The 14,392-nt window shown below is 43.0% G+C and overlaps 1 protein-coding gene across 2 annotated transcripts in view; it reads left to right on the forward strand.

Annotated features, from left to right (window-relative positions):
- SNX4 (sorting nexin 4) overlaps positions 1–6,305 on the forward strand; it is a 31,621-nt gene extending 25,316 nt beyond the window's left edge. The window contains exons 9-13 of one of the 2 annotated variants that reach the window (XM_005415754.2): positions 273–362; positions 1,593–1,692; positions 2,446–2,591; positions 3,955–4,069; positions 4,415–6,305. In XM_005415754.2, the coding sequence (XP_005415811.1) occupies positions 273–362; positions 1,593–1,692; positions 2,446–2,591; positions 3,955–4,069; positions 4,415–4,462 (499 nt within the window). In that variant the 3' untranslated portion in view covers positions 4,463–6,305. The remainder of the gene's footprint in view (positions 1–272; positions 363–1,592; positions 1,693–2,445; positions 2,592–3,954; positions 4,070–4,414) is intronic. The other variant, XM_031057638.1, reaches the window with a different exon arrangement.
- The last annotated feature ends 8,087 nt before the right edge of the window (positions 6,306–14,392 follow it).

Consider the following 14,392-nt stretch of genomic DNA (forward strand, 5'->3'; position numbering starts at 1 on the left):
TCAGCAGGAGAGTTATGATAGGTTTTGTACTTGTCAAAAGATTCATTGTACAATGAATCAATGTAACAACCAAAGAAGCAGGCCCACAGGAATGTTGACATTAGCTGATTCAGAGTTTAATTAAAAACAAAGAAAAAACCCTTCTTGGAAGTGCTTTTTGCTGTTTGTCATGGGTGTTTCTGTCAAACAGGTGTTCTCTCTTGTTACTGGATGTGTATCCTTAAAGGTTAAATTAATCAGCTTTACATTTAACTATGGCTGTTTTTCACTAGATACGCAGCTTCTATTGATGACATACTGGAAGAAGAGGAGCACTATGCAGATCAGCTGAAGGAGTATCTCTTCTATGCTGAAGCACTGCGGTATGTACAGAAGTCTAGAGCTCAAAAGGAAGCTGTAGTCCTTTTCTCTAATGTGATGTTGATGTTTAATTTAGTCTGGTATCTTGTGTTCTCTGAGAAGAAGAAATTTCAGTGTTGTGGAGTCTCTGTGTTCTTGTTTCTTGTTCTGCTTACATGTACTTGATTGCCATGTGAGTGGCAAACAAATTAGAGCTGATCTGATCAGTAGTGAGAAGACAGAAATGTTAGAATCTGTATACTGTAGAAGAAAATGCTGTTTATTCCTCTGTTTATTCCTCTGGTTCCACTGTTACCTTGGCTTTTGGTGTAATAGTGCTCCAATGTGTTGAAAGCTCCAGCTTTCAAATGAGATCGGCCAAACGGAGCTGTTACAGCCATTATAAATTCCAGGAACTCTCAACATGCCCAGCATAGTGTTAATCTGCTGTACAGTCTTGTGCACTGTAGTACCAACTTTTTGTTTTGTTTTATGTTGGTCTTTGTCAGTCACCCCTAACAAGCATGGGCACAAAAGCAGATTGCTTTATGCTGCAAGGCTGTGCCTAAAGCTCTTGTGCTTTACAAGGGTTGCCTCTGAACCTCTTGGAGAGGTCCAATATGAATTGGGTTGGTGAGTGCAGGGGCTGCTGTGTGGGAGCCTCTCCTGGGAGACCCATGTGCATCCGGCTGTGCAGGATGGATGTAGCATCATCAGCCCACACAGGACTGGGAGTTACTGCAGGTGGTCAGAGGAAACTCCTCTTTTCCAGATGAAAGGCACTGTATGAATCTAGAAGCAATTTCTTGTTTCATTGTTTAAGAAAGAAAATGTGATGAATTTTATGATGGATTGATAGATTGCTGCTGTGACAGGCACCATCTCCAGGTATCTTTTGTCAAAGCTGTGATATTTCTGTAATGTGTTTTGAATTAAACTGTTTTACAGTGGTGTCCTTAAGGAGGTGGAAGGGCTTGTATTGCTGAGTGTGTCTTGGAATGAGTCTATAAAGAGAAGCGGAATGCAGTTGTACTAAGAACTTTATTTATGCTTTGATGCAAGCTTGCTTAATTACAGCATTTGCAGAGTTATACAGTCTGTGATAGGGCTGTTGAATTTGGGCTAGATGAATAATTAGAGGTGCTTCCTGTCAAAAAGCAAACAAAACATGATGCCATTTGTAAAGTGTAAATGGAGGGAAACGTAGCAAAACAAAGTATTTCATGACAGATCTTCCATTACTTACTTTTCAGGGCAGTTTGCAGGAAGCATGAACTAATGCAATATGATTTGGAAATGGCTGCACAGGACTTAACATCTAAGAAACAGCAGTGTGAGGAGCTGGCAACAGGAGTGAGTCTTTTTCCACTTTCTTCTCCAAGATACCTCTTTCTGAATTTATTTTTTTACTTGAGCCAAGTTACTTAGAATGATATTTAAATGGCACCAGCATGCTGGCTGCTGCTTTTGAGAAGTGGTATCATATGAGCTGGAGACATGTGAAGTTTAAAGTAACTTGGTTCTTGGAGACTTAAACTGTTTGTGCCAAATGTCTTTTATTGAATACTGAGCAAGTGGAAGATTGCAGTAAATATGACTGGAGCAGAATAACACTCTATCTATAGACAACTCTATCCTAAAGATGAAAATGTTGGGAATTCTGAAAGTCTTCCTTTGCCTTTTGAACAGTGGGTGTTATTGGTATGTTGTGTTAGTCCATTTTATATAGGAGATAACATTACCTAAAATATTATCTGAAAATGGTAATTGACAGTTTTAGAATTGTTAATGTTGCTCTTGGATCTATTGATGTTCTCTATGGAATGCCTTTATGGCCTTTGTTTCTCTTAGTTTCTTTCCTACTTCACTAGGAAAGCTGCTCTGAAAGTTCACCCTTGTCAGCCTTAAAGTGTTTGAACATCAAATTATCTCCTCCCCACTTTACTTAGTCTAACCTGAGTCACCAGAGCTACTTATCAAATAAAGAAGTGGAAATTAAAGCAAAATAATCACCCAAATAGTAAGCACAAATGCCAATAAAGTCACCTGAGGTCCCATGGCTGTGCTCAGGACATGCCAAACCTGGATTATCCTTGTTTTTTGTAGACTGTGAGAACCTTCTCCCTGAAGGGGATGACCAGCAAGCTCTTTGGGCAAGAAACCCCTGAGCAGAGGGAAGCCAAGATAAAGGTTCTAGAAGAGCAGATACAGGAAGGAGAAGAACAACTGAAGTCTAAAAATCTGGAGGGCAGGTAAATGGACTTGGCTGTTTCAAAGAAAACACAGGGCTTGTCTTAGCAAAAGTCCTTGACTGGATGCTCTTGAAGGTGTTTGCATTTTATAAGTGTTTTTAATATATTCTTGGTGTTTATGAGCTGTCTATAAAAGCTCCTGTCAGCTGCAAGTTGTGAAATAAAGTGCAGTACATGCAGTTAGCTTCTGGTCTGAGTGTATGGCTTATGTAAAACCTGATGACTTTCCCAGTTACTGAGCCCACTCTAATGGCTGACTTGCATGCTTTTATTTCCACTAGTAATATATTTAGCAGGTGGGCTTGGAGGTCTGCAGCTGAATAGGCTCAGACTCAAAGGCTGATTTGCTTCAAATACAGTATTTAGTTTGGTTTGTATGTAAGGGTGCTGAGCCCATATTCTGCAACTTCTTCTATGGGGGACACCTTACTCCTGTTTGAAAGAGATTTAGAAGGTCTGGGGAGTTGTGTTTGAGTAACTGCTTCTTGGTGCTCTAATGAAAATTTCTTCAGGTGTGCAAAAATTAAAAATAGGAACTACATTCTTAAAGCAATGGGATTTTGTCAAAGCAGGTCTGTCATATAATACAAGGGGTAAGGGGTAAACATGGTATCTCCTGATATGTTAGCATTAGAGCTGGAAAGGTAAGACTAGTTCATGAACAGTTCAAAGCAACAAGACACTCAGTAAACGCAATATCTTAATAATTTTGGCAGATGTATTTGAGATGTGCTTTTGTAACTCTGGAAGCAATTTTCGAGTGAATGCTAGTCCAGCACAGATGATAGTAGGAATTACAGATACATGCCTCCATTTTAGTTAAGGAGACCTGACCATCACCAAACCAACAAAATTAATTTCTGAAGTGAATTATCCAAGTTAAATTTGCATTGTAAATGTTTATTGTACTTGACTGTCTCACATCCTGACAAACAAATGAGTTTTCATGCTGAAGAGATAAAGACTCTGACTTGACAATTGAAAAAGAAACATGCAGTGTTGTGTGCTGAATGTTGGCATAAAGGTAATTAATTACCCCAACACAATCTGAAGGAAAAAAGTATATTCTGACTTATTCTGGTTCTGTGGCAGCGATACTTCCTGGGGAAAAAACACCAAGCCAAACAAAGATCCTAATGTATCCTATGAAACTCTAGGTTAAAAACCTTAAAAAGAAGGAGAATTAGATAGCAGTGCCAGTTGTAAAATGAGGGGACTGAGGGATGCATTATATTTGCAGGACTCGATTTACTGACTGAAAGATAGAGCACTCTGTCATACACGGCTTCTCTGCTGAGTGTCCAGAGCTGAGGGTGGAACATGTAAAACACTTTCTAACAGAAATCATTGCTTTAAATTTCAGAGACTTTGTGAAAAGTGCCTGGGCTGACATTGAACGGTTTAAAGAGCAGAAGAATCATGATTTGAAGGAGGCACTTATAAGCTATGCTGTTATGCAGATTAGCATGTGCAAAAAGGTACGTGTGGCTTGGGAAGGGCTGGCCCGGTGTGTTTGTCCTGTCAGCAGGGGGGCAGATGCACACTGTCAGTAACTGGGAACATGGCAGTCACAGAAGATTGGAAATCACCACCATAAAACCTCCCACACAGTCCATCCTCTTGAACTCAGTGACGTGTTAATGTTGAGATAGATATAAAATATAGATATAAAATAGTCTGGTCCAATTTCAGTGTGGTCTCTGCCTTCTTCTGTGAAGTTCTATGGGACTTCTTTGTAGAGTCTTCTGTTGAAGAAAGCTGTGGATGAGGTTTGCAAATAGAGTATATTCCTACCTATTGATTTTTAACTGTTCTTTTAAAAGGGAATTCAGGTTTGGACAAATGCAAAGGAATGCTTCAGCAAGATGTGACTATCTGGAAATGAATTCCTCCTCCAAGTGCCAGAGAACGGAAGCACAGTGTATAACACCAATGTTATATTGCTACATGACTTACATACAAATCATGAAATAAATGTAATTGTTAATAAAGGATGAAAAGGACGTGTTGTTAAATGTTTAGGCCTGACTGCCACTTCTGTGGCACGTTTTATATGTGGTAGCAAAGAATGCAGGGGTAAAAGAGTTACTGAAAACTACAGCTCTGTATTGGGACAAAGGTATTGGGAAAGTTATCCCAGAAAGTATGAACTAAACTGTTCAGAGACTTGTGAAACACCATGCTCTGTAATGTGTAGATCACTTCCAGATGCCCTTCTTTCCAACCCTTGCTGTTTAGAATTTTTAATGCTCAAGGGTGCTTTGGTTTTATAATGGGGCACACAGTTGTGTTCTCGAGGTCTATGCCATAAGAGGACAAAAATGAAATATTGTAATGCCTAGAGTTCATATTTAAATGCCTTTGCATGTCCATAGAGAAATATGTTTTTCCAGAGTTCAGGTTAAGCAGTCTCAAGCTCCTGAGATGTTTGAAACTCTCTACAGTAGAGGTGTTGTACAGTGGTTTGATAACAATATTCTACATTTACTGGTTCCCACTTCAGTTTTGATACGGGCATTGATTTCTTACTAAACTTATTCCTGCAAGTAAAGGTGACTGGTGATCCAGCTGAGCAGAAAAACCAAAGTCAAAGCTGGTAAGAAGCAGATGCAACTTCTCTTTGGTTGTTTGGAACCTGTTTACACTTGGTGTGAATCTGGCCTGTGGCACCTGTAACTGAAGAGGTTTGGTTCTTAAACAAATAGTTCTTAATGAAGGTGCTGAAATAATAAACCTGGTGCAGCTTCTGTCATACTTCAGAGCAGTGATGTGCAGAACCCACAATGAACCAAGGTGTCTGGCCCTTGTAATGATGTTTCAGTGTGTGTGAGTGTGTGTGAATGTGTGTAATATACACACCTGTATAACATGATTTGCAGTTATGAGATTTGCATTAAATGTTTCCAATTATGAAAATCTCTTGCCACTGTCTAATACTGGGCTTTTTTACATTCTTACTGAAAGTTCCTGAAGTCTTGTGGATTTTGTCAGACTTGATTGGTAGTTCTGAAGGAAGCTTTGTAATAATCAGTTGAAAAGTGTATTTAATTATTTTGGATTATAATACTATTCAGATTTTTTTTCTTTTTTGTAAGAGATACTCCCAAAAGTCCTTAAATGTTCTTTTGATAAAACTATCTAAATGTATTTACTGGTATGTCCCATGTTACTTTTGTCTCTTCAACCTTTCTTTTCTATAAAACCATTGTAAAGAATGCATAGGTCTGGTGCACACTACAGCTTAAAACTCTGAAGTAAAGTGCTGGTACTCTGAAAACCTGTGTTGGCTTTTCCAAAGCATGTGACAGTGACATACCTGGCTGAGGGATGGTGTTGGGCACAAAGAGGTCTCTTCCTTTAAACATTGAGAAACATTGTTCCATTCAGAGGTTGCAATGTCTGGTTCTGATGCAGGCTGAAGGACTCTCACATTCCAAACCAAGAAGTTGCACACTTGATGTATTCAGTAAACCTTCTAAAGGAGTGGTGCCTTAATACAATACCATGAGGCGCTCAGAGTAGGTATTTTTCATGCACTTTGATTTTTGGTAGATCTTTCTGGTGCCTCCTTCCACGTGTCACTTGCTGTACAGCTCATTAAATGTATTAGTATGCCTTTTTTTTCCTTGCTAGTTGTACTAAAATTTAAGAAGGGAACAAAACAGTTCTTGTAAGTTTTGTGCCAAATAAGATAAATAAAATTGCTCTTTGATATTTTTGTTATGTTGGTTTTTTTGTAAAAACCTCTGTCTTTGCTACTCTGAAAACTGCTGTTTTATTTCTTGGAAGTGGTTCTTGTCCATCTTTGCTCTCAAGTGGCCTCCAAATTTGAGTTTAAAATTTGGTGAATTGTGCACAGCTTTCCCTTTAGGTAGGAACATAGTTCTAAGGCCAAAATTAGATGCTTGCTACAAGTCAGCTGTCTGAATTTCATACATGTGTCCATATAGTTAAGAGAAGATGCTTTTGAAAACATTTTGCATTATTTGTGAAATTATGTGACAGGCAAATTAAGGGTAATTTGCAATAACTTTGTTTCTTGTACTTCTGTCTTTCCAGGAAAGCATTGCATGTGGTCTGTGTATTGGGGATCATAGCAAACTGTGAAGGTTTCTCCTCCTCTTTTAGCTTTTCAGCTTTTTAAGGTAAAACCAGCCAGTTAATGGCTGTTTCCATGTGGGTAACAGAACCCACATGACAGATGTACGCTTGCAAAGTGTGCATTTTTCCAGTTACAGTGTGGATTTCACTCCTGTAACTCATTCCACTTTGCCAGTTATCCAGTAAACATTAAATTGGTGCTTTGAGAATGTCGTAGGAAGAACGTTTTAACTTAGTCTTGACAAAATGCTTGTATGTAAAAATGTTTACCTGCCTGGATCATCCATCTGCTGATCCTGGTGCTTCTGTCCCAGGAAGCTTTGCTGGGTGGATTATCACTGCTCATGCTATCTCTGACCTTCCCCATTAATAGCAGTGTCTTCTCAGTGCATTTTAGTTGCTACTGTTGTCTGTTCTTGAAATGTAGCAGGGGTGACAGAGCCAACTGCAATGGAAAGATAGAGTTTTATGAACTCTCTTTTTTTAATGTATTATTTCAGTTCTGGCACATCAGCCCAAGCAGTGTTAACCTGGCAGCTGTGTGCAGGGACTGCCTTGGCAGGCGCAGAGCAAATCTTGGAGCTAGAGCCACGCTGAGGAGCTTGCCTTGTGCAGGTGAGCCAGAGGAAAGTCTTGGCTCTGGCCAAACACACAGCAGAGCCAGCAGAGCAAGGCTGCAGTCCCAGAGCACTGCAGCTCAGGATATCTTCCTGTATCACTCTCCCTACCACTGAAATTCCTTTGTTCATCTTGGTTCAAGAACTGAGAAACACTTTCTAACGTTGCCTAAAGATGACACAGAAAGAAATTGTCTGAATTCCCTGTGCTAGTCACACAATGGCAGTGCAGGGCTCTAATCCACGTGTCCTTGTGCCTTCTGTTCTGCCCATCCCTGGTGCCTCTGACTTGTGTTTGCCTGCAAAGCTCTGTGGGGAAGCACAATGTGCAATGAAAATCCCCACACAGGGCTGCTCTGGAAATAATGCAGAGAGGAAGCAAGTGGAAGGGGAGCTGGGAAACTTGGAGCACAGGCCTTGGTGTGAAATCCAAGTACAGCACACCTGGATGTCACCAGTAAAAGCAGTTGCCTTTGCAAGCAGTTGCTTTGCTGCTGCCCTGAGTCCATGCCTGCTCCTGCTTGGCAGGCTCCCACCTGCTTTCCCAGCAGAGCTGTGTTTCCTAGGACAGGGATGTGTCCCTAAGGATGTCACTCAGTCTGTCCCCTGAGAGGACCTTGGCAGTGCAGGACAGAAAGTGCTGTGAGACCCTTGGCAGTGCAGGACAGAAAGTGCTGTGAGCTGCTTTGTTCTCTGGGCAGCCCCTGGGGCAGGCAGGGTGCTCACTGCAGCTGTGAGCAGAGGGGTGTCTCTTGAGGGACAGAGGCTTGGTTGTCCCCCCAGCTGAAACAGAGGGGTCAGCTGTGTCCCCTCCACAATAGCACTGCCATGGGTACATATCATGGGAAGCCTGGAGAGCCTCAAGTTCCTGCTTAAGCAAAGGATTGTGACTCTCTGGCTGCTGTGTTCTGTTGCTTCCTGGTGATACAGTGTTATCAAAAGGATTTTATGATTCTGACTTTCTGAAGGGTCAAATGCAGAGGACAAACTTGTTTGTTTGTTTGTTTTTTGTTGTTGTTTGGGGATTTTTTGTCTGGTTGGTTTTTTTGCTGGCTGCCTTTTGATTCCTTTTGAGCAACTTACCTAGACTGGCCTTCCTAATGCTGTGTTTTCTTCAACAAGAATCTTTTGCTCTGACTGGTTGTAGAACAAATCTAAAACGTGAAACAAAGACAAATTGGGAAGGAATTTGGGTTGTTTTGGAGGAAAACAACTTCAGACAGTGGAAGTCCAGAGTATTTGGAGGTAAGGAGAGAGGGTGCCATGCCCAGACAGGTAAGGATGGGGTGAATCTGCACATGAGGACAGACAGGTTTTGAGAAGAGATACAAAATAGGATGAGGAGATGAGACAGGGAAGAAGGACAGCAGAGATGGATGGGTGGTGGAACTGGAGAGGAGAACAGATGGAAAGCTTCTGTTCCTCCAGGCTGGGCTGTGCAGGAAAAGGGAAAAGCAGCTCTGTCTGGTCCTTGTTTTGGAGAAGACAAGGAAGTGAGGAAGATGAAAGCAGGAGGTAAGGAGGTTTTAAAAGCTATCAAAGACAGCTATATAATACTATCATGATAATCTCTGACTGAAACTTGTAGTGATGACTGTGGTCTTGGAGCTGACTTCAACACTAATAGTGGTGTAACATAGCTCAGGAGAGATTTAATTTTGTCTATATTTAATATGGTAGTTTTCACCTTCCTGAATAAATAAAGCAGGAGAAGAATCTTCAGTCTTCAAAAACCCAGCATAAACTTTGTGGGCACCCAATCCTATAAACACCAGCATAATCAACCATGGGATCTGGGGGCCTGCTGTCTGATGCAGCTCTAAAAGAGGCTGCCCCAACAAGCCAGGGACTACAATTAATAAATACATTCTTCATCTGTAGCAAACATGTTCTGTTATCTGTAGGTATCTGTGGCATGTGATAACACCAATTATATTCTCTTCAGAATGCAGCTGTAAGGGGCCGCAGAAGATAAAAAGTGGTGAGGCTCCCCGGGACGCAGAGGCGGAAAATGAAGCAGTTGGAGGGAAAAGGCAACCCCGACCGCCCTCTGGTGGGTCTCCAGCAGGAGCTCGCAGGACCCGGGATGCAGGATCTGGCTGCGGGAGGGAGGTCGAGGCCACCCCCTCCCCTCCTGCCCTGCAGAGGTACGAGAGCAATGCAACAGCCGTGGTGTAGCTGAAGCCTAAATAGAAAGGGATGGGTAATCTGGAGCAGTTTTCTAGGCAGGATTTAGTGCTGAGTTTGTGTTCTGCTGTAGGTTGCTGTTAATAATACAGTGTATTGCACTGTGATTTGCAGCTTGGGTGCCCTTTGGCACAAACACTGCTGTGAGCTGGCCTCGGAGGTTTCTGAGCTAGCAGTATTTTTTACTTATTTATTTATTTCTAATAACTTCTTGGATGTGGTGCCAGCTGCATGGTCAGTAGGAATGATCTGTGGGCACTTGTGCAAGTTGCAGCCCTGCGTAAGAGATGGCAAAGTCACCCTGCCCCAGTGCTGCTTTGAATGAGGTTTTTCTGAAGTGTGTGCTCTCTGGTGTCAGAGGGGCCAAGTCTCATGATGGCTGTTCCTGGGACCAAAGGATAGACTTCATTTCCAGTCTCTTTTATTTTGATAAAATTCCAAGCACAGTGGTGGTGGCTTCTGCCTGCTCACCTCTGATGGCCCTGCAGATACTGGATGCTCAGAGAGCAGCAGGGAAGAGCTGTGGGCTCCTTGTGCTGCAGCAAGATCCCTCCTAGGCCACACGACAGAGCTGTGCATCCCATCTGCCATTTGCCAACCTGACATGGGTGTTGCAACAGCCACAGCAGCATTTCCACTCCTGTGTGACATTCCCTGTACTCTGCCATGGATTGTGTTTGCCACCGAGGTCATCCTGCTCACTCTAAGCTACCTCTGGTGCTCCTGCTGTTGTTCAGAGTGGCTCTTCCCCCAGCCTGACCACACTGGGACTGCCTGGAGCCTTGCAGGGCCTGCCACTGACCTGCTCCTTGCTTCCTTCAGGTGATTCATCACTGCTTCCCAGCTGCACAGCCTCCTCTTCTTCCAGTGCCTCCCTAATCCTTTCCACCTCCATCTCAGCCATGGTCTCAGTAATGCTCTTACTGCCCAGGCTGTCAGTAAGGACTGACCAGCACAGAGCCAATGGGAGAGCACAGCAGGACCCTGCTTCCCTAGAGAGTTCCCATTTCCAGTTGCATCCTGAAGGCTTTGACCAGATTTTTAGTTTCTTTTAAGGAATGCTGGGCTGGCTTTCTGATTCAGAGCAGGACTGGCCCAACCGGAGGGAGGAGAGCTGCGGTGTGGTGGATTGCTGCATTAATGCTATTGCTCCATCAAGGAAGCTGTAATCTCTTAAAATGAGAATTAATTTGACAAGATTTGTTTTTCATGAACATGTTGATTGGCATTAATCTCTTTTAGCTCTGTATCAACTATTCTTTTCCCAGGGATTAGCTTCAGAGTGACAGGCCAATAGTAATTCAGTCTCTGTAGTTATATACTTTTATAAACAGACAAAATATCAGCCTTCTTTTAGACTTGTGGAATTTCTCCTGAAATCCAAGGACTGTTGAAAATCAACATCCATGGTTCAGAGACCTCTTATGCTGAGACTTCTATAACCTTGAGAAAAAGCTACAAGGATCTGGAGATACAGGCATTAATTTAAGCAGCTAATGTCTAGTGCTGCACCCTGGGTGTGTCTCAGGAGAAAATATCCCCTTGTGATGGAGCTAAGGCACAGCTATGGTTGATGAAGAGCATGCATAGACCATGATTTGGTTTTAGCATCCTCCTAAATGAAGTGAAAAGCATATTCTTGTGTAGTTTAACACATTATTACATTATAGCTCTATGCTGTTGCTGAGGTTTGACTCTGACATCTCAGAATGAAAGTGAGGAATTAACCTTTGAACCACATAAAGAGTCAGGAATATTCACAGATGGAGTGGACTCATTTGTGAACTAGGAGTAGCCAAACTATTAGAGGAGATCAGGAATCCTCCTTTCAAAATTTGAAATCATTCTCAGTGTTAAATCTTCCCAAAGAATATCTTGCTTCCTTATATGTAATTGATCTTTCCTAACCTCTAATTTCTCTTTATGGTTGACTTTAGCATTCCTCCCCTCTACCTAATAATTTACCTGTATATATATTTGTCCTGTAAGCCTGGACAGAGATTTGAACATGTGCTGCCTTTTTCAATTTCAGGGCACTTACTTAAAATATCCAGAAATAATTGCGTGTGATCATTCACTTTCTGTTCGAACTCCTTCTCCCTGCTGATGTAGTTACTACTATTTTTAGCTTTAAAATGCTAAATACATAGTGCTTAGCTGGGCTTTTTCTCTTTCCTACCAACAAATGTAATGAATTCGATTACAAGGCAATTTAGTGTTTGCTGGGTTTCAGGTTATTTTTCAATTTGAAAACATTTCCTTTTTCTCTCTCATGTTGGCATCCACCGTGGAGCTTCCTGGGCTGGAGTTAAATGAAGGTGATGATGATAAATAAAATAAAGTGATGTTTGCCAGCACATATGTGAGTGGCAGGACAGATGCCTCCATGCTGGTCCTTGGCAGATGGTCCTGGGGAATTATTGACTTGATCCAGGTAATGTTTTCTTTTCCCCTGTGTCCAGTTAGTGGAGCAGGATGGCTTTGGAACTGCAGTGCTGGAGAGTCCCAGCAAACACACAGGGATCAGGGAGCTGGGTCTGATGGAGATGCTCCTGGAGGGTCACAGGGCAACAGGTTCCTGGTTTGGGGGTGCTGACAGGATTTGTCTGGTTTCAGGGGAGCAGAGGGTGGTGGGCAGCTGTAGGACCCCACCTTTGGGAGCTAATAGCCTCGGTGTTGCAACATCCCTCTTTGAGTAGGCAGATCAGGATGTAGAGGGGAAATCAGCTGTTAATAGGAGCAGAGCTGGAGATAAGCAGGGGGAAGAAACCAGAGCTCTGCAAGCCCAGGTTTGGGTAAGGTTGCATTTGGCAAACACACTCTCAGCTGGTGGAAGGGTTTATAAATTTGGCCTCCAGGACACATGAATCTGCCATGGTCAGCAGCTGAGTTAGGATTACTTTTTCCATCTGAGGAACAACATGTGGGATATAAGAACTCTGGTCTTGAGCAACAGAGCTGAGAGTTGGTGCCTCAGGTTAGAGTGGCCTGTGTGGGGTGAGGTGGCAGTTTTTGGTGTCCTGGGCAGACTGAGCAGGTAGACAGGGTTGTGAGTTCAAAAGTGGTCCCTGACATCTTTGCCAGAGGATGAACCTTTCCTCTCTTGTCACCTACCTTTCCACTGGTGTTGATGCTTTGGCATGTGAATTTTTCACCAGGCATTGGTAACACCCTTGTGCTAAGTTTGTGCCTGCAAATGTGTCATAATTGTTGATTTTTTGTGTTACCCACTCTGTGGCATGGTGCAGGCAGCTGGTCCATTTCCTTCATTGCTTTTGCTCTGGACACTCCAGCTCCACAACTGTTCCCCTCCAGCCTCCTTTCATGCTGGTTCAATCCCTTCAAACTTGTTTAGTCTGCCTGAGCCTGATGCTCAGAAAATTTGGGTGGCTCCTACTGTGGCCATCCACAGTACACAGCCTTCCCACTGGAAGAAGGTGCCACAAAACCTTTATCTCCCACTTAAAATGCAATTGCACCCACGATTTCTTTCTGTTCTTCCTATCCCTTGGTTAAAGGTGGAAAGGGCCTCAGTAGATGTTGCTGAGATATCTGCTTCTTCGTGTTGTGCAGAGTCCTCTAAGTCCTCACCAACCCTCCCAGCCTGCTGAGATGTGTGTTGGCAGGGATGGCACTGCTTCTTTACAGGTGGCTCCATAATTAGCTGTCCCTGGAAATGTAAGCTTAATTACATTTTATATATTGGCTCTAGAGAGGCAGGAACTGTGTCCCTTGAAGGACATTCTTCTGTTATCCAGAGATTTGTGGTTTCTGCAGTGACTGAAGAGCTCTCAGGCAACCTGGATTGCCTCTCAGATTGGGTTGAGCGCCCACCATCAGCGATGCTTCTCATCCCACCATTGGTGTTCCTGCCCTTTCCTCTTCTGTCTCCAGCCAACAATGCTTTGTCCTTTGGTCTCTAAAACCTGAAGAGACTCTTGCTTAGCTTTGATATGAACCATGCCCCCACCAGTCACTTTTCCTTTTTTCCCCATCTTCCTTCCCCCACTGGAATATCCTTTTCATGTCTCACAGCTGTCCCTGAGCAGGGACATTTCTGGATGCAATGAATGGAACAGTAAATTGTTGCATGGCTGTATGGGAACTCTAAATCCAGTTATTAGATTGCCATAATCTGTGGAAAGAAGGGAAAATAAAGCACAAACCATGAAATAGCCTCCTCTTGCAGACTGATTGTGCCATTGTTGTAGTCCCTTGGGTCAACACACACCCAAGGTGTTCCTTCACCTCCAGGTGTTTGAAGAGGCTAATATTTGGAAGGACAGGTTCTGCTGAGTGTAAGAGTTCAGTCTGACTTGCATGTCCCAGAAGAGAGTAATTCTGGAGTAATTTCAGCGCAGCATCCCTGGGTGCTGGGTGTGAGACAGAGTTGGTCACATCCCCAGGCAGGTGTTGCAGGCAGGTTAAAAGAATTGCTCCTTGGAGATCCCTCTCTGTCTGCCTTGACTGCACAGGGAGTTGCAGAGAGATAATTAGATTTCAGATGTAGTCTACCCTAAATAAAGAACAGAAACAGCAGTGGGTTTCTGTGGGTTTGCTTTTCGCATTGGCCTCTTTTTATTGGTAAAAATTAGAAAGTTGGAATTTTACAGAGCCTTCTTGGATGTGGTCCAGAAACACTAGATTTGCTGTTCTCTAGGAAAAGGAACCCCCGTTTTATAGGTGTTGTTTTTTTCTCACTGCTTGGAAAAAAAAAAAAAAAAAAAAAATTAGTTTGTGTGTCAGTGTCCCTGCAGCACCTGGGTTTATCTGCTTGGACCGCAGGACATTAATCCCAGAGGAACCAGGTGCTGGCTGGAGAGCTGGGTGTTGTTTGCTTCTGCGGGTGGCTGTGGGCTGCCAGAGACGAGTCAGCCGGTGGCATCTTGGCTCCCG

The sequence above is a fragment of the Geospiza fortis genome, unplaced genomic scaffold, assembly GCF_000277835.1.
Source record: "Geospiza fortis unplaced genomic scaffold, GeoFor_1.0 scaffold112, whole genome shotgun sequence".
In the NCBI taxonomy this organism is placed as follows: Eukaryota; Metazoa; Chordata; class Aves; order Passeriformes; family Thraupidae; genus Geospiza; species Geospiza fortis.